Source organism: Chaetodon trifascialis, chromosome 8 (assembly GCF_039877785.1).
Source record: "Chaetodon trifascialis isolate fChaTrf1 chromosome 8, fChaTrf1.hap1, whole genome shotgun sequence".
In the NCBI taxonomy this organism is placed as follows: domain Eukaryota; kingdom Metazoa; phylum Chordata; class Actinopteri; order Chaetodontiformes; family Chaetodontidae; genus Chaetodon; species Chaetodon trifascialis.
In genome coordinates this window covers 20,657,623-20,680,793 of record NC_092063.1, presented here as the reverse complement: position 1 = coordinate 20,680,793, position 23,171 = coordinate 20,657,623, and the positions used below count along the sequence as shown (strand labels likewise).

Below are 23,171 nucleotides of genomic sequence, written 5' to 3'. Positions count from 1 at the left end.
CTGCTTTATATTTAAGAAAACAGACTGTGGTGGAAGGCGTCAGTCAGTTGCTGGTTAGTCAGACAGCTGAACATGCTACCACTGGTACATTTTTATATGGGGCACTACATCAGCACGACGTCTTCATCTACTCCAGCTCTTTTGCCCCACACAGTGGCTTACCTGCACGGTCGGCCTTCAAAGTGTCCCAGACGTTGCAGTTGAAATCGTCGTAGCCAGCCAGCAGTAGGCGGCCACTCTTGGAGAATGCCACGGAGGTGATGCCACAGATGATGTTGTCATGTGAGTAAACCATCAACTCCTGGTCAGCACGCAGGTCAAACAGCCGGCAGGTAGCGTCGTCTGAGCCAGTGGCAAAGGCGTTGCCATTGGGGAAGAACTGCAACAAAGGTCAAGAGAGATTTGTCAGCTATGATCTGTGCATACATCCTTTATTTTACAGCAAATCATGTAAATACACACCTTTATTTAGTTACTGTGATTACATTTATTACTGTCCTGAAGTTGTGTAACAGTAACTGGGCTCACCTTTCTCTGTGCTAAAATATGTGGCACCAAATCATTTCATTTCTTTTGTCAGAATCTTTCTAGTCATCTATACGAAAGCTAAGTGCATAGATTCTACAGACTCCAGGTGTTTCATCTTGACACATAAATTTTGCAGCAGGAAGTTCTAATAGTTCCACTGAAATGCAGTGAAAGGACACTACTAACACAGCTGTGGAAGGCAAACATTCAAATTGAGCGTCACTGTAATAGTCAGCATCCACAGAACTGAACAATCTGCAGCCTGAGTTACAATTAGCACATGAAACTTGTAACTTTACCTGAACATTACCTGAGACTTGCTCTGACAGACTTTACACAGACATGCCGTGAATGACTTGAGACTTGAAACCCAGATATGATTAGTTTATAACATGTTAGTGTGTGCGTGTGTGGCCTTACACAGATAGCGTTGATGTCTGACTCGTGGCCAGTGAAGGTCTGTCGACACATTCCTTCTCTGATGTCCCAGAGCTTGGCTGAGGCATCGCAGGCTCCAGAGACAAACAGCCTGGTATCGGGTGCCAGAGAGAGACTCATGACATCACCGGTGTGACCAGCAAATGTAGTTGTCTGCTGACCAGTCTCAATGTCCCACAGAGCACTGCAAGTGAGCAGAAAGAACACTGTCAAACCTCAGCTGTCGTACACAAAACACCTAGAGTGATTTGAAATTTTTTAAGTGTCATTCAAGAAGAGCCCTAAGTGACCCATTACACAGTGCTGGTATAAAGTCTAGTAATCTAAATAATGGAAACAAATATGATAACCCTGCAACTAATAGTATATCTGAAGTTGATAGTCCGTCATTTCTGATGAAACTGTGTTGAGCTATGTTTATGGTGATTTCTGAAGATGTATTTCGAGGTGGGGTGTTGTATCGGATTGCATTGGGTGTAGTACCACAACTCACCAGGTGGTGTCTCCAGAGCTAGTGACAATCTGGTTGTCATCCAGGAAGCGACAGCAGGACAGGTAACCTAGGGGGGAATCAAAGAAACTGATTGAAAAACTCATGTATGATGGAGCGTCTTTTCTACAGAACTAGAGTGAGAGTAATATTCTGCCTCTCTCTGTTTTCCTTGCTGCCTCTCTGATGCCCAACCTCATTCTCACTACTCTCATAATATCTTCACATCTAACTTAGTGAATTAAAAGTTTATTTCAACAAAACCAGAGCTGGTGATTGTTGGCAGCAACACTGGAAAGACTGACCAGATGGTTTTGATGAGTTTGACTTTGTTTTGTCAAGGTGGATGAAGTGTGTTTTACAATGATCTGCAAGGTAAAATTACTTTTTTGTCAATGGAGTCTGGTGGCTCTGAGCAGAGCAATGTAATGGCTGTTTCTAAACAAAAGGATCTTATTCTTTCGCAAAAAGATCTGTCTCTATAGGGATTCATTCCTTGATGCTACAAGACAACTTACAATAACAATCTGAGCAGTGACAAAAATAAACACTTTCAGTATACACACTTTGACGGGCACAGTTGCCTTCAAGGATTATGTTTGCAGCCATCACAGCCCACTTCGTAGCTGCCAGCTGAGGTGATCTACTGGACTGATTTCAAAATTTTTTGTACCCATGACGCCATTAAGACGACAAAATATGTAAAAAAAAATAGGGCCCAGGTTTAAAAATACTGGAATTACCCTTAAAGAGGGAGAGGCTTCATTTCCTTACAGTCTACACAGAGGAAGACATTCTACTCCAAACTGTCAGAGAAAGCTTTGCGTGCTGGATGTGGGAGAGATGAACTGACTAATTCGCTACCAGCCACATAAAAAGGCTGTAGGATATCTCCCGGTTCATGACTTGCTTCCATAATTCATCCTTTACTGCCTGGCAGACTGTACATACCCCTCCCTATAGCAAGGGAACTAGAACTAAAATGCTGACACACTTCCTGCATCATGTGACACTGATCAGATGAATGCTCCTTGCCTAAGAGCTCAACACTTTCATTAGTTTGAGCTGGGATACGGCTCGATCAACTCCTGCTTTTATGGAGAAAGCACACCATGTGACTGGCATCTCTCGGGTGTGACAATAAGTTGGAAAACATACAGCAAATAGCTAAATGTCTTACACTTGACTGATTGTCTGAAGGAGGTAGAAATATTTGTACAACACATTCACCAGTCAAAGTGTCCCGACCTCACGACCCAGAAACACCAAATTTGGGGTGGGTGTGATCTTTTCTCCAACAAAGAGAAGATACAAATTGAAACTCAAGCGTGAAATGGGTCAAACTTTCTCCACAAATGCAGCAACCGAGTGCTCTGTCATGAAAACATTATGACAAGATGACATTTCGGACCTCTCTTGTCCTTTAGGGGTCCTTTTGTGGAAAGCAGTGCACACTGGCTGGGTGAACATGATCATGCCAACTGCTGTCTATTAATCTTTCACATTTTCCAGTTACTGCCATCTTGGCAATATATGCAGATCTTAGAGTAGATTTGACATTAATTCATTAACATCCAAATGTTTTCTGTAGTATTATTCTTAAGCATAGTATGATTAGTACATATCAAGAAGGACTACAGAATGCTAATGAGGGACCAATGTAGAGAATTCAGTATTCCTGAATGAAGGATTAGTCCAATTGCACATAACCTGGGTGGTAGAGAGAAGCAGCATTACGTGAACTAAGCTGCTTGTCTATTTATTGTCATTCACACAGATAAATGGCAGAGGTCAGCACAGAGGCACTGATTACACAAAATTACAGTACGTGAGTCTGGGGCCGAAAGACAATTTTCATTTTCCCATAGCCTGGAATCTTTTCCAACTGCAGATGAGCATCCACATGGAGATATTGAGTATCTGTGCAGATCTACTGGCATACTGATCTGACCATCCAAAAAATCCTGGGATTGATGGGGAAATGGCTACATGCTGATGGACGTGTCCAGCCTACCTGTGTGTCCGGCCAGCTCACGGCTGACACGCACGTTTCCCTCACGGGTCTTCAGGTTGTAGATGGAGCAGATGTTGTCCAGGCCTCCACAGGCAACGTAGTTCCCAGAGGGAGCATAGGCGCACGTCATCACCCAGGAGGAGCGCAACGGGATGGCGTGGACCTGGAAGAGAAAGATTTAATATTAGATAGTATGCAGTGACAGATGGGACAGAGAGGGGGAGGGCATGTGACAAAGTCTGTCTGCAATATTAACTTAACCTTTCAAGGGCACAATACCCACTAAAAATAGCATTACTTGGCACCCTCAAACACTTGTGAATTGTTTTCTAATGAACTCAGCTCTTTGTCAGTCTATAACAAACTCTTTAGTTTTTGGCTCTTTGGTTTGATCAAATTGCCTTTTGCCAAGTTGATGTTCTATGATGTCATCTTATCACTTAATTTTTCTCTATCATGATGCTGATATTTGCCGTTATTGTTCCTTTGTTGTAACCACATAGATTTGAATTATTACCATTCAGTTTGTCTCACATACACACACACACAGACGCACACGCACACGCACACACACACACACACACACACACACACACACACACACTGAACATGGAGTTTGTACCTTGTTTGTGGTGTAGCTGTCCCAAATAATGAGTTTGCCATCCTGGGAGGCGCTGACCAAAAGCCTGATGAATAGAAAAATAAAATCAAACTACACAGCAATTTAAAATGACCATGCCCTTCCAAACTTGAGGAGAAGGTTTTCAAAACATGCCTGATAATGTATTGTTCTATAAGTGAATAGGACAGCTAACAGCAAGTGATCCAGGTCAGGTGATCTAATATGCTGTCAACATATGTGAGTGGACAGATACAGGGTTTGTCGAAGCTCCATCATGGAAGTCCAAAAAGAAGCAAAAAGAATTTTGCAGTGCAGAGAAAAATTGCAAAACCGACAACAGAGGATTCAATTACCTGGACTGACTAATAACCATAATGTGTGGAGTCTGAAGTGCCAAATCATGTTTGCTAATGAATTTAAAAGCTTTTAATCAAGTACCTGTCAACCAAGTAAATACATCACTGCACTATTTTAAAACGACTGCTATACCAACATGCCAGTATTCCACAGAATGGACTGTGCTAATTCTTAAATGGAGCTGAGGCATAGTGATTCATTTCCAGGTATTTCTAATACAGCATTAAGTATGTTTCAGACCATTGCTTTCAATATTTTGTGCCTCAAAAACATAACCTGCAGGGTCTGCATGGCACGCACAGTTATTCTAAAGTGGAATCCTTACAAACGCTGCTTTTTCATTAAGGAGGCAGCTCTCATGTACCTCTGTGCTGCTATCTGGGTGAATCCAACAAGAGTAACCACAGTGATGGCCCCAATGCACATAGGAACAGGAAAAGGAGTGAACACACCAAGGCCTGCTGGGACTATGCAAATCTTAACTACTGGGCTGGCAAGAACGTGCTCACATGTGCACACTCCAGCAGATAATAAGGCACGGACAGAATGGTCTGTGCTGGGAATTTTAGTCAAAAAGAAAATGCAGCATCAGCTTCCCGGCCTTAAAATGAACACATTAAATTCAAATAATCAAAGCTTAGGATGATGTCAAAAGCGGGAAAATGTACTAGCTTCAGATTAGGCCCACATTAGCTTCCAAAGCAATTCGAGGGGGTGAGTGAAAGTGAGCTTGTGTGTTAGGTGATGATACAATGCTTTGAGGTGCTCACTCTCTAGTCAGAAGAAGAGGAGGAATCAGAAGAGAGCTCTGCATCAACAAGGTTGGGAAAAGAGGCTCAATAATTTGTAAGATGAACAAATCAAACCGCGTTGATTTAATTTGTTGCTCTTTTCTCCACAAATCACTTTTAAACCTGAACAAAAACCTGATTTTGAGCAAACACAAATTCAGTTTGCTCACCATGCATCAGGTCTGTTTGAGTTACTGTGATAGAGTCAAACACAGGACGAGTGTGTGTGTGGCTGCAGTTCTGTTAAGATGAAGTGAATACCAGCAAAAGGAGAAAGAAAAACTAAAGATGTAGCCACACTTTCCACTACCTCTTATGTTTGCCATTCTTTCTATGTCTTTCAGCTATTGTAAATGGCGTCCATGCTAAGCTCACTTACACACAGTGTGCAGTTGTGTAATGAGTTAGGTTTTAGACAACAGCTTTGGATGCAGGGGTCCATGATGAGTCAAAGCTTGCAACATTTCTGCCTATTAACTTCAGTGCATACATGGTATTTCAGGTGTGCTACAATGGTTACATAATCAAATAACTCTGAACGCATTTCTTAAGAAATCAACATTAATTTGAAAAATCCTCTTAATTCCAAAGTCGAGAAACACAAGGCAACTGTGTCAAGAGCAGTCTTTTATCACTCGAGCCATAAAAACACCAACAAAAGCTGACAACTAATAGGTCAACTGCGGTTATGAAATAATATTTTTATGTGGAACATGAGCTGTGACTGTGATTTCACGAGGATCGAGGGTCTTTAGTTCCACGTTCAAGCTCCCTCTATTGACGCTAATACATTGTACTGTGATAGAGTTTTAGTAAAAGAAACCTCACCACTGCCAGAAAATTACATTTTGAGGGACTAAAATGTTGGATTTATCCTACTACAACTACAAAGCTTTGCATCTTACATGCTTTTCACATTTTGTAAGATAAACATTTATGTGGTTGTTGGGTCTACAGACGACAACATCCTGAACATTTAACTCAATATATTATTTCCTAATGAGTGGAACTAACGTGGAACTAACTGATGGGATTCTTTCTCAAAGTGTTAGCAACCCACCCGACTGAATTCAAGCAGAGCCTCCACAGGGCTAAAAATACCAGGCCTGGCCTTGACTCTGGGTCAAAACATCTTCATGTGACCTTCTTTCTGGGTGGCTGAATCTCAGCAGGTAGTCTAATAAATACCCCAACTTCTCTGGGAGGTGAAACATTAACAGAGGAAACAAACAAACAGGAAGCGCTGACAGTGGGTAAATACAGTGGCAGCCTTTTTCTTGGGTATATGACTGGGAGGATGATGAGGTGACATAGCAGTTTGCGATGGTCTCTCTGTGGACTGACGCACAGCAGCACCACAGTGATTAACTTGTTGGTTGCTGAGGTGAGAGGTGTGCACAACTCCAGGGAAAAGGCTTCATGTGAAATGAGGAGTGTTGCTTCATCTGCCTCGGCTATCAAGCCTCAACACTGCTTCAACAAAGGCTGACTCCATTTTGAGTATTTTCCCTACCCACATACCCCACCCCCAGCGCACACAAACACAGCACGCATAGACACACAACACAGTAGACACACTCAAAGATAGAGTGCCTGATGCATGCTCAATGTACTTCAACACAAAATGCATTACCTATTGTGTATGTGCACATGTATCCTACTGTTAAATTGTCAGAACACTGAGTATATGTTAATCTGATAGATCGCTTTGGACAGATGTAAAGAAAAAGAACTGCTTTTGGATGCAAAAGTGAGCCATTATGGAACGTCACGATTTGACGAGAACCCTCAGGAGAAGTAACTAGCACAAAGACAGCCAAGCTTGCTTTTATATCCATTTCCTGCATTTAGGCAAAGGGGGCTGGGCTGATGGGATGAAATATTTAGTTAATGGAAAGAACGCGGTTGAATGAGATTACCTCGAGTCAGTGCCCCAGTGCATGGCATAGATTTTAGCCAGATGCCCCCTCAGTGTCCGTCTAGTGCGCATCTGAATTCGGCCAACAGGGTCGATGTTAGCTGTGATCTGAAGGAGATTAATATGAGACAAGAAGTCACTTTAATGCCACTATATTCTTCTTCTGCTGTTTGCATTCAAGCTTCAAGCAGTGTGGCATACTGAGGCGGCATTTCTGTTTGTTAAAGAATTAAAGGCACGATTAAAGATACGACTAAGAAAACCATAAAAAAAATACCGTCTTCAAATTACACTACCTACCCATCATTTTTTATATATATATTTTATCATAGTTGTAAATAAATAATTGTGAGTGAAACTCGTATAGTATATATAATAGTATCGAATATATGTCTTACCTGAGACAGGGTAGCATCCGCACACGCTTTCCTGGCATCCTGAAACACAAGAACTCAGTCAAATCTACTTCAGCCCACCAACTCTCCAATATTAGTGTAAGATCAGTGAATCAATATGGCTGCGTCTTTTTGAGCACCAATCAATAAACCAAATTGTGTTTAGGGCACAAACTGTGCTGAAAAAGTGAAGTTCTATACTGGTTATAAAATTCTTATTATATTACTGATAGATTTTCCGACTTAGCCCCATGTGTAACTGTGACACACTGACATCTTATTGTAGCTCAAAGCCAGAGGGGTTTGCACTGTATTTGCAGGTGACACTTTTATGTCTGGGGCTCCTTCACCATTAAATCAAAGGTGCTCTGACAAAGGCCGAAAGAGGGGATGTGATGCAGCAAAGGGCCCTGGGTTGAAATCAAACCCACGCTGCAGCGGTGAGGACACAGCCTGAGTACAGGGGTGCGCGCTGTACCAGGTGAGTGGAAAAAAAAAAATGAAATCAATTCTGCATCATAACAATTAAGGTGGATTCTTGTTCATCACTACAATGATGCTAATAGGATCTCTGTACATGTTTTAGCAGACAGCTTTCACATTAATGTGGGAAATATAGTGCTAATATACTCATGATGGAATTGTGTCATCCCACTACTGTCTTAGGTGGCTGATTTACGGCACTGCAGGCAATGGCTTCAGTGAATCTGATCCAACAACAGTGTAATGTACTATCATGGGCTGTAAAAGCTTTTCTATCTCCAAACACTTAACCAAGACAGACCTTTATCTAGCAGGCTAACTCTGAGCAAATGGCTTCATTTGTGCCAGATCTTTATAATGTCAACATTAATGGAGACCCATCAAAACAGGAAACCATCGAAAGAAAACTCTACTTACGTCAATACCAGTATGAAGTATCAGTCTCTGGAGCGCATATCTTAATTGACAACTTGGACTGGCAAACTAATGGAAAACTAAAAACAGGCAGACTTGAGGACATCGAAGGACTTACTCTGATCTGGTTCTTGAGCTGCTCAGCCTCCTGGCGTAGCTGATCCAGTTCACTCATTTTCCTCTGCTAATGGTGTGCTTCGCTCCGCCGCCTAGACTCTTGCTGATCTGGAGGAGAGAAGAAATGAGAGGCTCAACATACGTACCACATACTGCTCATTTCATGTTGGTAGCAATACACAAAATGCGTAATTAAGTAACTTATACTATGTACTTTTTCACTCTGAATGCTAGTGCGCCAAATTACATGTAAAGCCTATGGCCAAATTGCAAAGACATTATATACTTGGTCTTCTATGGACATGGTTACTTCAATGAAATGCAGCTGAGGATCACACAGTGTCTCTTAAATGAGATCTGTAAGGCCCAGACAAAGTCGGAGGGAATCACAACAGCCCAACACTTTCTAGACAGCTCAAGACTTGTCCTTGCCAGCTTGAACCTGTTGCTTAGCAACATGCACTCCACAGCTACTTTAGGCTTAAGATTACAATTTTGAGGATGATGTTGAATTTGTTCTCTCTCCCCTCCCAAACAATGGCAAACCCTTGGGCAAACATTTGGCCACACTGAGCAGCTGATAACCACTCCTTAACAGCCAAGGTAAAAAAAAGAAAAAAAAAAAAAGGTTTCAAAAAATTGATTCACGGACTGAACATTCAAAACAAAGGAAGGATTAAGAGTGCAGATATCAAGAAAGCAGTGAGGCAGACCAAGAGACCAGCTTGGGTTTCGTTGCACTACTGGAAGCCCAAGGTGCTCAGATGATGGCCAGGGTTTGGAGAAGCTGTCAATGCTCTGGCCTCTGGACTCTAAACTCTCCTTCAATGTCATCCCTGTAATCCTGGGACACAGTTGATTCAGCTCCTCGAGCCAAATCCGGTTAAGACAAAACCTGCTGATGATCCTAAAAGCAGTGGCTATCCCGCTGACCTCAATCCTCTGGTTGACGCTCTTAGCACTGACACTTTCACTTTCCATAGAAAGAAGACAAATTCTTCTAAAAAGAAAAATACTGTTGTAAGAAGTGTAAACTCTGGCTTACAGGCTTGTAGGCATTTGGACACTGATGGAAGACATATTGTAAATGCTAAAATCATTGCAACTTTAAGCACCGATATGAGACACAGCCAGTCAGCAAACAAAGCTTTCCAAAACAGCTGTCCATTGAACAGTTAACCCCAGGACTGTTTACAATTTCAGTGACCATATCCAGTAAAGTACATGAAGGAAGTCTTCCTTTGACGAGCTCTTCTCACCCATTCCAAGGACCAATTACCATCACAAATCTACAAATCTACCATTTCCTGAAAGCAAATGCTGCAAGTATCATCACCAGCTATCTGTCAAATACAAGCAGACTACAGCACTACTGGTACTGCGAACATACCTTAGCTCCCTGTTTCTCTGGGTTTCGATATAGGTCCTTTGCCCGGGGAGTGGTGAGACCTTCTGAATGAACACCTTATCCTTCAAACGCCTGACATCTCAGTGGCTATCTGTTACCTGATTGGCCAGTGCTGCTAAATGGGTCTGCATCTAAGCAAGGCGCCTTAACCCCTAATCTTGGTGATAAAAACGTCTCATGGTAATGTCACTGGCTAATTCTTGTCTTCTCTGTCATAGCCCTCTGCGTAAAAGGTAACGTAACCCAACAGTGGATTTTACAACAAGAGCCATCGGCAGGGTCGACAGATTTTGGAAACTGAAAACCTACCAAGCTGTAAAACCTGAGCATTTGTAAAAATATGTATCAGACCAAGGATCTGTTCCACTGGTTGATGAGTTCAGGTGATTCATACACTGTTGTGTATAAATAACTGCACAACCACACTTCCACTGCTGACAGTTCTGTCTTTCATGTCCAAATGATTACAAACCTTAAAGCTAAACTAACCTAGCTCCTGAAGTCCTGCACTGCAATCTGAAAAGTCTATTTCCATTTTCTGTATCTTCATCTGACTTCATGTTTCTGCCTGCTGCCTGATTTTTTTCTTTTTTTAAACACCCAAGTCCAGTAAGTGTATACAGTCACTCCTCAAGTGTTCCTTATAAACACTGTTTTCCTTCTGATATGTTTGCACAACTCTGCAGAGGAACAATGCACAGGGCCACAGATCCTGCTCCAAAAACGTACTTGCTCCTGAGGTAGTGCTTTCCCATGGCCCAGGAACTATGGGGGTGGAGTCTGCAGTGCTAAAGGTTGCTGACTGGTCCCAAGAGCCTTGTGGCTGCTACGACATGTGAACAACATCCATTCTATCTGCAAGCAAGCACTGGTTGTCCTGGTTTTAAATGACAATGCAGCAGAGGACACAAGTGTTATACCCTTTGCACTTTGTGGGCTAGTAACTTGTTTCATGAGGTGTTCAGGCAATCCTGATCAATCTGTCTGGGGATATCATGTCTGACGTTATAAGACACGAGCTATTTAGTTCACGAGGTGGAAATATACCACATAACTTAGTAGACGTGGAGGATGTTTATATAAAAGAAGAAAAAAGACAACCAGGCATAAAATCAACTTGCAACTGTACATGACAATTTTCATTAAGTTTTGTTTGCAAAGCTACTGAAATAAAAAGAAACTGTGCAAAATCTTCAATCCATTTCCATGAACAAAGGCTTGCTATCTTTCCTGGTCATGCTCTGTCAGGCCTGTACTGCAGCCATCTTAACTTCTGTCTTGTTTCAGGGACTTTCTGTCTTCACTTTTGGCTTGAACAAGTGAAACACATGCCCAGCTGGGCTGAGGTCAGGTGATCGATGCAGCCTGTCATGAACATTTCAGGATTTGGTCCTTTTAAAAGAAGGTCCTAAATCTATGACCATTTCAAACTGCTTTGTATGAATGAAGTACAAATCTTCATGTTTTACTCAGTGGTCCCTGTGCACAAAATAACCTGAACATTAAAATGGTAAAATTTCAAAATGGGTTGATTTTGAAATCATGAAATCTAAGAGAATTCTTTCAGACAAAAACATAAAATAAGACAGTACTCTTTACTGGCAATTAATATTAGAGGTGTGATTCAGAGGACTCTTTTTCCCTTGTGCTGGTGGTGGGAGTGTTGAAGCCACTGGCAGCCCAACAGATAGAGCCTCAACTTCACTGCCTTCTCTTTCTGTCAGCTATTTTTAGAGAGGTGGTGGGGGAGGAGAAGAAAGAGGAGGAGGGAAGCAGACTTCACATTTTCCAGCCAGCCACTCCTATCAGCTCTGACATCTCAAGCACAACACTGTGACAAGGAGAGAGGAAGTGTAATTTGACCCCCCCAACACACACACACACACACACACACACACACACACACACACACACACACACACACACACACACACACACACACACACACACACACTTCATTGGCAGTTCTCTTTCCCATATGGCAATGATCATGCATGCACCATTCATTTTCACACCATACAGATTTACAAATGCGCTAGATGAGCTTCTTCATTGGAACATTTCGGCAGATGTTTCTTTATACGGGGTGAGAAAAACAATGATTTGAGTGGACTTCCTCTCTAAAAATTTTTTTTTCTTCAAAGAAAGGATTGACAATTAAGAACAGTGGATTTGTAGATTTCAGAAACTAGACTGATATATATATATATATATATATATATATATATATCGTTTTTAATTAAAAGACTTGAGGACAAGTTGATGAAAAACAAAACTAAATGAAGGCCTAATGAACGCAGTAAGGCAGCATGTGTGAACAGATAAATCACAGGGTGGTTCACTGGGGTCTGGCAGTAGATTTTTGGGGTAGATGAAAGGCCCCACCCTGATGACATAAGGAGTGGGACAGGCAGCGAGATGTTCTGGTGCACAAGAGGATAGAGGCAAGAGAGGCAAGCTGGAGGACAGAGCCAGATTAAACTAATGAGAGTGAACAAGCAGAGGACAATTGGGAGGGGAGCTGCTAATTAACCCCTTGGTGAAGGCGAGCAATACTGGGTAAGCTTCCCAGCATTAACGACTGAGCAGAGGAGGCACTGCACTTAGTTTGCCCTAGGTTTCCCAAAATAAAGCTTTTCTCCTCTGGTTTTCAGGCAAATGTGCTCTGTGAATGTGCGTATGAAGTACAAAGTATTGTACATGGTGTCTGCACAGAAAATGCTACACAACATAAAGCAATCTAGTACAATAAGCCTGCATTAACAATGTGTCTTTGTGAAACATATAATATTCCATGTTTAGATGAAAATTTAACAATCAACTTTGAGAACGTGTTGTCAACACTATATTACACTGTTGTCATTCTCAGTATGAATGCACAAGGGAACAAATGCCCCACTACTGTGGAGGTATCTAAATGGCCATTTCTAACTTGTTTGCCAAGGTACAGCAAACAAAATCAGATGATGGCACAAATTGTCAATTACGGGGTTTTCACTAAGACTTTCTCATTCTTTTTCCACTCTTAATTTGCTGTAGTATTTTTTTTTTTTTAGGTCAGACTCACACACAGATTTTGTCATTCAGCATATACTGGAATACTAGTTCTGACTATTGTCTGTCTCCTTCACTGACTCTTTTTTTTTTTTTTTTTGGCCTTCTGCAATGTCAAAAATTGATCTTCAATGTACTTAAAGCATGAATTTGATGTTGAGACAAATGTAAGCACACTGGAGCACATGTCCAGGACAAAACTACCAAAAGAGCACATCTACCAAGAGCATACGCACATATAAACTCACTTTCATAATAAAAACTTGAGTGAAATTTCTGGCACGCTAAGTGCGACACTAAAAAATAATATCAATCATATGTAAGCACTTTGATATTTGCAAAAAACTGCCCAAATTGTAGCACGCTCCTTCATGTCTTTCGGTTACCATTGCAAATGAAAAGAGAAGAACAGAAATCATGATGTGCACTGGGATCTCAGTGTTGTACGTGAAAGGAAAATATATAGGACTATGTCATCAGCTATCGTGATTGTCATTTTTTTTTTACATACTGGCCAGCAGTGAGACATAAATACACCATATTAAGCACAAGGTAGCATTCGAAAGGTGGGGTAGAGATGGTGGGTTTAATAATTTACGCCCTCCTGCTTGGATACCAGCTGCCCCACCCCTCGTCTTCAGGAGGGATGCATCCCGTCTCCCCGGTCTGATTGTTCCTGCTAACTTGCTTCTCTGCGGGATCTTATATTCTTGTGCTCGAGAGTGCCATTTAGGTTGTGGTTGATTTGCTGCTCCTAGAAACCTACAGTATGCGATACAGCAGAATATGGATGGGGCCAGCTGTCGTTGCAAGTCAGTCAGTAGCTGCCTGTGACAATGCGACTGATCGTCTGTGTCAGCACGCTGCCTCCACCTTAATACGAGAGCACAGCCTCTCTAAGCAGGCGTTTCCTTTTTAAGGGTGTTTCCCTTGCTGTGCTCGTCTCTCTCTTCCCTTTGTCAAAACATTGAGCGGATGTGGCGACAGCACACACACTTTACAAATACACTTGCTCTGTGGTTTCTGCTACTACCACTGCACTTGCCAGTGTCCATCCAGGCTTTAAAGGGGGCTGTGCAATCAGCTGCACTACAATAACAGGTCACACAGGACATCCTGACAGGCAGGCTTATACTGACAGACAAACATAGGGATAAAATCAGAGAGGAGGGTGCAGGATCAGCAGGAGGCGCTGTGTGTGGTGCTGCAACACCAGGGGATAGGCAAGCGCTTCACATAAAATTAGGTCAGTCTTGACTTATATTAGACCAAGCCCATGCTGGCAAACAAATAATCAAGACTGACTGCATGCAAGACACCAAGCATAATGAGTGAAGATGCCATGACACAAGACATTTTGTAGAGCTACTGGGAGTACATTCCTGGACAAAAGAGGGAACCAATAGTTGTGCAGCAGCTAGATACATATGAAAGGTAGAATAATTTCTATGTAATGTATAATGATCATTGTTATTTTCTAAACGTCTTTTCAACCTGATGTCACAGGGTCATTATTACAACAGCCTCTCTAAGTAATGTTAACAAGTGGTTTAATAAGCACATAATCCATACACTTTTCAGGGAGGTTGTGGCTCAGTAGGTAGAGCGTTCACCCTCCTATCAGAAGGTCAGAGGTTCAAGCCCTTGCTTCAGCAGCCTACATGTCAAAGTATTCTTGGGCAAGATACTGAACCCCAAATTGATGCTGAGATGTGAGTGTGTACAACTCATGAGCAGGTAGCTTAGCCACTGTACAAATGTGTGTGTGTGTGTGTGTGTGTGTATGTGTGTGTGTGTGTGTGTGTGTATGTAGATTTGTTGTGGCGCTTTGAATGGTCTGTCTAAGGACAGTGTTAATTTGTTTCAGTGGTTACTTTGTCACACTATAGGCACGTGAGGTGTTCGCAATGCACAAACGAGCAGATAACTTCTTGACAGTGATCTGCTCTGCATCACCATAGAAGTGCCAATCATTTCTGCTGTCAATTCTCATTGAAAAGCTCACATACATTGTGCTTAGTTTGAAACAAGAAGGGTGAAATGGCAGATGTCTCTAAAACCCCTATTCCTGGCTTACAATGGGACTGCACTTTTTAGGTCTTCGTACAACTAGAACGGCTTTCAGAAAAGCACTCTGTCTGGAGAAAAGCCACCACATTTCTTCTCCCTCTCTCCATGCATTCAGTGGAAGAAGACCCTTTGCAATATTTAAAAGCATTCTCCCACCCCTCTGCTCTCTCACTTAGACTTTAGCAAACCTCATATATTGTGCTCGGCATCTCCAGTCTAACCAGTGGTGACAGCTTAATCACTAATTAGCTCAACTGAACTGGCAACAGGATGATCAGACAAAGTTATGTCAAATTAACACAGCAGTTTAAGACAGAAAGCTGCCATGATCCAAATCTAGAGGCATTTTTGATTAATTGTGTTGGCTTAATAAAGCCCAATCCATTCCCAACTTAGAGCTGGACCACACCTCTAAATTTCTGTTCTTCATTTAAAAAATGTACTGGTACTTCATGCTAAGAATTGAGAGATGATGTCCAAACTTCAGAGTCACATCACCTTGCAAATTTTCTGGTTAAATGTGGACTATGACGCTGGGTGATGTAGAAAAGTACATCAATCAGATCATATTCGGTATTGGAAGTTACACAATATGAAAGGACTCTGATGATGACGCACGATCAGAACATTCCTCACAAAACTATAACCTTATGTCAGTTTTAATTTTCCATTTTAAGGATTTTTCTTCACCAGCGCAAACCATAGGTGAAACGATACTGTATATGCATATGTCTTCTTTTTTTTGTCTGGTTGGTGGGTGAGGGTCCGCCTAAGTGCTGTGGGGAAGTGATGCATGGTAAATGTAGCTGAAACTCAACCAGGTCACAAAGAAGGCAGGAACAAGGGGGCTGATGGTGCACTCAGAGAAGACAGAAGGGGATTGCTCCAGGACATTTCTTAAAAGCCCCATCAAATCTCACTCACTTTGTCATTCTCTCCAACACACACTCTATGGCTTGATGTTTTTCTACCAAACACAAGGCACTGTGGTGAATCCATACTCAGACCCATAGCTGCCTGGCTTGCATCAGTACTAATGAATATACTGTGAAAAGTTTAAATGATGGGAAGGTTTCAATACCAATACAAAACAAAGATTTACTTAACTGCTCAAATACATTACTGTTCACAAACACTGGACTGATTACTGATAGTGATAACAGTTTTTATAAAAACTTCTCTGCTATCTAAAACTATGCTTTCAAGAAGTTCACATCAATATTCAAAAAACACAAGGGGATATCATTGCATTTAAATTGTGGTAAGTTTGAGGCTGGATAAAAACTAGAGGTAGCAAAAATAAACTGTAAAAATACAGTGAAGTGATTGCAATACTTCAGTAGCTACACTCAGAACAACCACCAAGCCCAACTTTGCCCCTAGTGGCAAAGGGGAGAATGGGGAGAGTTTTTATGATTGTGCAACTACATCACCACAAAAGCAATATGACATGGCTTGACTTGCAAAGCAGACTGTGGTGATGAGCACAGTGCCATGTATTGGCTACTATTGCTGATGATATATAGTAGGTAACAAGCAATGGTTGACAAACTGTTGATCATTTCTTTAATCGTCTGATCAGTAGGGTGATTTTGAATCTTTATGGGTCCCAAGGAGAATGGGTGAACTGAAAATGAATAGCCTCAGGCCACATAACCCATTTTGCTCCAGTGAAAGTAGAGCATAATCTTGGGGCTACAAATGAGTATGCATACGCTGACACAGTTCTGATCATGATGCTCTGCTCGGTTTAGGCGCACAATTTATCTGGGGAAAAATGAAACGGTATAGTACAGCAATTTTCTTTCTTGACAAGGCTACCTGTACCTTTTCCCTGAATAGTTTTGGGGTGAATGTGGTGCCTTCCTTTTTGTGTAAAAGTTGGAGTAAAATCATACCAGTGGGGGTATAGTATTTTTTGCAAGAGCTGACTGGATAAAACCTATAACCCCAACGAGAGACTCACATCACAATGGTGGTTATCAACTTTGTTAAACCATCAGGCTCTGTGCGTGTTCCCATAAAAAGGGGTGTCTTCTGCATAATTTGGCTTAGAAAATAAGTAACACAGACTTGGCAGCAGATCAGGACCAAGCAAAAAAACATAATCCAAAGTCATCTGTAGTTTCTGTTCCTTAATCATTGTTTTAGTGTATGGATGGCCTGCAGTGTAAAATTTAAAGTGTTAATATTACCTCAAGCAAGCAAACAAACAAACAAAAAAACAAATTCTACATCACCAATGAATGCATGTATGTGTCTGTGGCAAAAACCTGGCACAATTACACAGCTTCATTCATTGACATTATTAACATATAGCCCAGCAAGTTTGCATATGTAGCTGAGAATCTATTTCGTTCGTAGAGAATATTGACAGGGAAAGAATTCCTGAAAAGTGTTGCACTTTTTGTAGCTGCTTTAAATCTGAAACACTGAACATAACCACTCCGGACGTCATGTGACCCAGCCAGGTCAAAAGAGCCATCTTTGTAACACAGAAAACTCTGGCGTTAGGCTCAACATGTCTCACTAACCCACTTATCTCACTTCGTAGTACCACCCCTCGGAAAGAAGGTTTCTTTGTTCAGTTATTTGTGTCAACATTTGGCCACTGAAGATTGACACACGCATTGTCAAAACACCTGACATACATTTGCTTTACACGCTATCAATTTACATGGCATCAAGTCCATCAAAGCTTGATGTCAGAAGGGCTGACTTTAGAAAAAGAACATTTTACAGGACACACTGGAGCTGTATGTGCGACTCAAAAACCTTTCCACATAAGCGGACCTGAAGCCAGGGGCAACAAGTGTATGGTGAAATCCTTTCCTGAACAAGAGTCACACTACCTAAAAGCTTAAGAAAAACAATGCACTGTCAATTACACAATGTCAGTTACCTTGCTTCTGTTACTGGAAATACGCTAATCAATGCAATGCTAAACCCTCTGTTTCCCTCTTAATGGAATATTTAATAGGCTGAAGGTTAGGTGTATCAGTGGCTAACTTGCTCAGAGAAGTGAATATAAGTGTAACTGTGAATGGTTGTATATTCATGTCAGCCATGTGACAGACTGATGGCCTGCCCTGTGTGTAAACCACCTACTGTTCAAAGTGAGATGGGATAGGTGAGTACAGAAAATGGATTGATGGATGAATGAAGGTTTTATGTATTCAAGTGTTACTATGGCATGAAATAATGCCTTTTATTTTCATGGTGCTATGCAATTTCGCTCAAAGCTCCATAAAAAACAAATACAGCACTTAGATCACAACTCAGGGCTCTGAAAAGGCTGAGGTGCCCAAAGACCTTTTAACAGATAGTCGTCCAGCTCATTACTTCTTGTTGCCTTCCTCGCATCTTTCTGTTAAACAATAAGTGTAGGATTACAGATTTAGGGGGATCTATTGGCAGAGTGTGGCAGAAATAAAAAAAAAGTATGTTTCATTGGTGTAAAATTACCTGAAAATAAGTTTAGAATGAGCCCTGAATGTCTACAGAGGAAGCACATCTGCCATGAAGCACTGTCATGTTTCTTTAGTAGACCAGAATGAACAAACTAAACACTCCCTCTAGAGAGCACCTTTCGTGTTTTGTTCGAGTTTCGCAGACACGTAGATGAGGCGAGGGGTTCTCAGTTGGATGGAATCTGCCACCCCGCCACTCAATGCCACTGAATCGTACACACTATTCTTTTAGCGAAACATGCCAAAGGAGTGTTTTGTTGCATGTAGACAAATTTACATGTAAGGAACATCTGTGTATTTTAATTGTTTTTTAAACCTAAAAACTAGGGCAGGGTATCATATGTAGCAGACATCTTTGCATCATGAAAAGCAAGATCATGGGACACACTTTTAAAAAACACACACACTGCATCCTTTAGACACGTGTTCGGGCTTATCTGCAAATATTACTGATGCTAGACGTGGAATTTGAGTGAACTGTCTCTTTAACTGGGCACAATTTTATGTGTGCTCCCTCAATGTGGCTGCCTGCTGAGGGTAATGTCTGATGATGGGAGACATAACATCAATGGGACTGACAGTGGAGTTTAATTGATTGATTAGTGAAACATTCCATGATGCGGTGTGCTCTTACTAGATAGGGTTCAATGTTTTAGAAATAGAAGGCATTGGCTTCACATCACAACACAGAAAAAAGAGAAAAAGCTAATCTGAGGGCTCAAGCTAAACAGATTCCACAGGCTAGCACCAATGTCTGCACATCATGGCATGAAAACAATTGGGGGGGGGGGGTCATATACATTAACAAAGGTATGTTTTGTGCTTGAGACAGCTGCACAACTGGCTTTTCATACAGATAAATGAATGAGTTAAATTTAAAAAATGAAAAAATAAAGGAAAGGAAGGTCAGGCTAGCCCAAAGCCAAAAGCATGACTTTATTTAAAACATAAAAAATACACTCCTTTGACTACATTAATAATCATACCCCTCCCCCCGTGCTTTCTCTCCAAGCTTCCAAGAGAGGAACAAGTGTGTGTGAGGAGTCACATGACAGCTAGCCCACTCTTTTGCTCAAGTGACTACAGCCTTTCTTGCCTTAAAGAGGAAGAAAACTCACTAATAGCTTCTGTCTTTCTCTGTCATCTTGGGATTCAGGTTTGGTCACATTTTCCTTGTGGCAGTCAAATGTAAGGGCTAGAATGTAAATAGGCAGAGAGACGGTCTCTTTCCAAAGCAGAGCATGCACATGCAAAGCACTGCTCGGGCTTGTGATGGGCTTTCAGCAGGGTAACACGGTGTCTAAGTGGTGACAGGCTTGTGTGTGGGTCACACACAAGCGGTCCTGGTGCCACTTACTTTGACTATTCAAACAGTGACCACGACCTTTTGGCCAGTGGTGACAAGCTATGTATGCGTAACAGCACCTGCAGTCATAATACAAGCAAATCTACACACTGGGCAAACTTGAGGTAGAATTTCCTTTGTAATGCTGACCCTGGGGATAGCTTGGAAAGAGAAAACAAATCAAAACAAAACAGACAAGCTTGCTTAGCAAAACAGATTGAGGAACACATATATTTAGTGTGTTACAGTCCAAAAGCATTTCATAAACAGGTTCAAGTGGGACATCAGGCAAATTGTCAGAATACAGTTGTAAGATGGCCAATTCCAATTCTGAACTCCTATTTTCTATTGTGAACTTCTATTCTTTATTGTTTATTTTTAGTATTTATTTTCAGTTTATTGTTTACTGAAGTTGTTAGGATACGTCTGTCTTTATTCTTTGTGCCTGTGCACTTTACTGTTTATTTTAGTGTCAGCAATGTCTTGTCTTGTCTCACCGTGGGATAGTGGGAAACATAATTTCGATTTCCTTTGTATGTCTGATACATGTGAAGAAACTGACAATAAAGCCGACTTTGACTTTGACTATTGTGACATCTCGTCTGGTCACACTGTTTGATATTTCCAACGCCACACCAATTAGTTAAACTAGGAAGCCAAAGGGACAAAAAAATTCTCTTCACACAGCAGACAGCGTACAATGCAGGTCTACCGAATGGGTGTTCATGTTGGACCGATTCCTGTGTGATACCATCACAGGTTAATCTTTCGTTGTCACTGATGGCTGAGACACCAGTCTGCAGCATAGTCCTACACACTTCACTGATAAAACAGACCAATTACCAAAGAAGAGTCAGATTTCGGTTTCACTTCTGTCCTCTTTTCAATATACGCACGCCTGCTCCCCTACACTTGCCCATATGTGCTCATATTTCTTTATTCTATATCTCCCTATTTGGAGAGTCTGCTATTTGAAGTCCATGTCATCAAATTAATTTGTTTTATTTGGAGAGACAGTTACGTCATACCTCACACCATAACCAATTGGGTTACAAGGAGGCAACCTGTGTGATCCAATTAATGCAGAAGTTGACCTGAATCACATCCTCCTTCAACCCTGGTTGTAAAGACTGGACATGGTTTGTGTTGACCCATTTAAAACGGTGTGTAAATCAGAATGGGGTTTTAGAGAGAAATCACACTTACAACTTTCAACATATTTAAACAGGCATGTGTACTGGCTAACTAAGTGCAATGTCTAATATGCTACCAAGTGTCCATTAATCCTCTTCCAATGTACCATATGCTCTAGGGTCAAGGTGAGGAATCTTATCGTTTCCGTTTTGCCTTACAATTCCTGACATGGGACAAGTAGGTGCACACATGTGGCTGATCACATGTGGTCTGCACTAAAAATAATGTGTTGAAGATGTGAATGTGTTCAAACAAACTTGGACCTCCTGGAGTCAGCTGGTTCAGTGTTGCTCAAAAGCACTGTCCACAGTAAGGCCAGCAGTATAATACACTCAAAATCAAAACTGCCCTGTTCCGGGTTTAAAGAGAGAAGAGAGTAAATCCAGGTTTGCACTCCTGAAAAAGAAAAACCCTGCATTCGGCTTCAGTTGCAACAATGGTCCCAGGCCTCTAATCAGAACTTTCACACAGGTATTCACCACCTACAGAGCACACTTACAACTGCTTATGTGATTAGTTGCACATTTGTTCACATCTAAAATGTAACAGTTTTGATTTTCCTATTACAGCAAAATCTGTTAGGTGTTCACCAGTTGTAACAAGGGTAATCAATGCTAGAAGAAATATATCCTTAGAAGTAGGCAGCAGAATGACCGATATGCCATGACTGTCGCCAGTTTCCATATTGCACAGCTTCAATTTCACTCACTAAATCCAAGAAAATTATAGCATTTTACATGTTCATTGCAATTTTCAGTATTGATTCAACTCTGTGCAGATAGTATGGCCCAAATACAAAAGACAAAATACAGAATATATCATACACGGGTATCTAATACTTCTCTCATGCAATAAAAAACATTACATTAAATTAATTTTGTATCTAGATAAATCAGCCACTCATTCACTCTCTTTCATCATGCTCTTTTTTTTAGATTAGCAACAAAGACAACGCATAAATTTGTTAATAAACATTATAAGAAATGTTCACTCCTTGTCCTAATATTGATACTACTGTCACCCTGTACTTGCATACTATGTGAATGAATGCTGTAAATAAATTGTAGAACTTTAAGGGTTTGTGTTTGACCAGTCAGCAACACTCATTACAGACATCTCCAAATTTAGACCAAGGTAAATCCAGGTGATATGCAGGTTAAGTCCTAAAAACGTGGCTGGGATGGTTTCTGTGGTTGGAAAGAGTTGGAATCATCCTGATGTATTATCAGATGTAACTTTCAGTGCAATCAAAGCTTGTGTTGTCTTTGTTTTTGGGATTACTTCCAGAATCATCCCTTTCACTGAAACTGCAAAGTCCACCTTGTTCTGGTGTAGTGGGACACCCCTCCTGTTGTTATAGTGGCATTTGCAGCCACCACCATATACGACAACCTTTGCATATACGCAAAATTTGATATTGAAAACTTCAGGTGGAACAGGCACTTAGAGTTACAAAAAACATGCAAACCTGCAACTGGTATAACTGTTTGTTTGTGTGTGTGTGTGTGTGTGTGTGTGTGTGTGTGTGTGTGTGTGTGTGTGTGTGTGTGTGTGTGTGTGTGTGTGTGTGTGTGTATCTAACAGATGTGTAGTGTCCATAGTGCGCAGATAGCTAGAACGGTTAGAGTGACCATCAGTATCACCGTATACAGATCAAACACAGAGGCCAGCAGATCTTCTAACATACCGCTTGGACAGCTTCTGACCATGGTATTGTTAAAAAGCAACAGGGTTACAATTACTCAATTTTTAGTACCACACTCGCCTATAGATGCGCAACACACCCTGATGAAACATTTTCAGTTGTGTTCTGTAGGAAACATAGTGAGAGAAAAAGAAAGGGATTCAGATTGCTCAACCACAATACACCAGACCTACAAGAAAGTAATGGAAGCCGCAATGTAAAGGCCACCACTAATGGTCCATTTAAACTAAGATACAAGAATAAGTTAGTTGACTGAAGGAACCATTGTGGATGAAAAGAGCTATGTCTCCAAAAGCAAAGAACAACAGCAGATATGCTGCCCTTGGTGATTTTTCCAACTCCAGGACTAAAATGATGA

General features: G+C 41.3%; 1 protein-coding gene across 4 annotated transcripts in view; it reads right to left on the bottom strand.

The window, feature by feature from the left end:
* The window catches only part of gnb1a (guanine nucleotide binding protein (G protein), beta polypeptide 1a), a 34,638-nt gene that overhangs the window by 4,825 nt on the left and 6,642 nt on the right, over window positions 1-23,171 (bottom strand). Inside the window, exons 1-9 of one of the 4 annotated variants that reach the window (XM_070968237.1) lie at window positions 9,958-10,087; window positions 8,569-8,670; window positions 7,557-7,595; window positions 7,160-7,266; window positions 4,093-4,156; window positions 3,471-3,633; window positions 1,460-1,526; window positions 949-1,150; window positions 163-379 (exon numbers count right to left, since the gene is read on the bottom strand). In XM_070968237.1, coding sequence (XP_070824338.1) covers window positions 163-379; window positions 949-1,150; window positions 1,460-1,526; window positions 3,471-3,633; window positions 4,093-4,156; window positions 7,160-7,266; window positions 7,557-7,595; window positions 8,569-8,625 — 916 coding nt within the window. In that variant the 5' untranslated portion in view covers window positions 8,626-8,670; window positions 9,958-10,087. Of the gene's footprint in view, window positions 1-162; window positions 380-948; window positions 1,151-1,459; window positions 1,527-3,470; window positions 3,634-4,092; window positions 4,157-7,159; window positions 7,267-7,556; window positions 7,596-8,568; window positions 8,676-9,280; window positions 9,554-9,957; window positions 10,088-23,171 lie in introns of those variants that run through there. The other 3 variants (XM_070968236.1, XM_070968235.1, XM_070968234.1) reach the window with 3 other exon arrangements.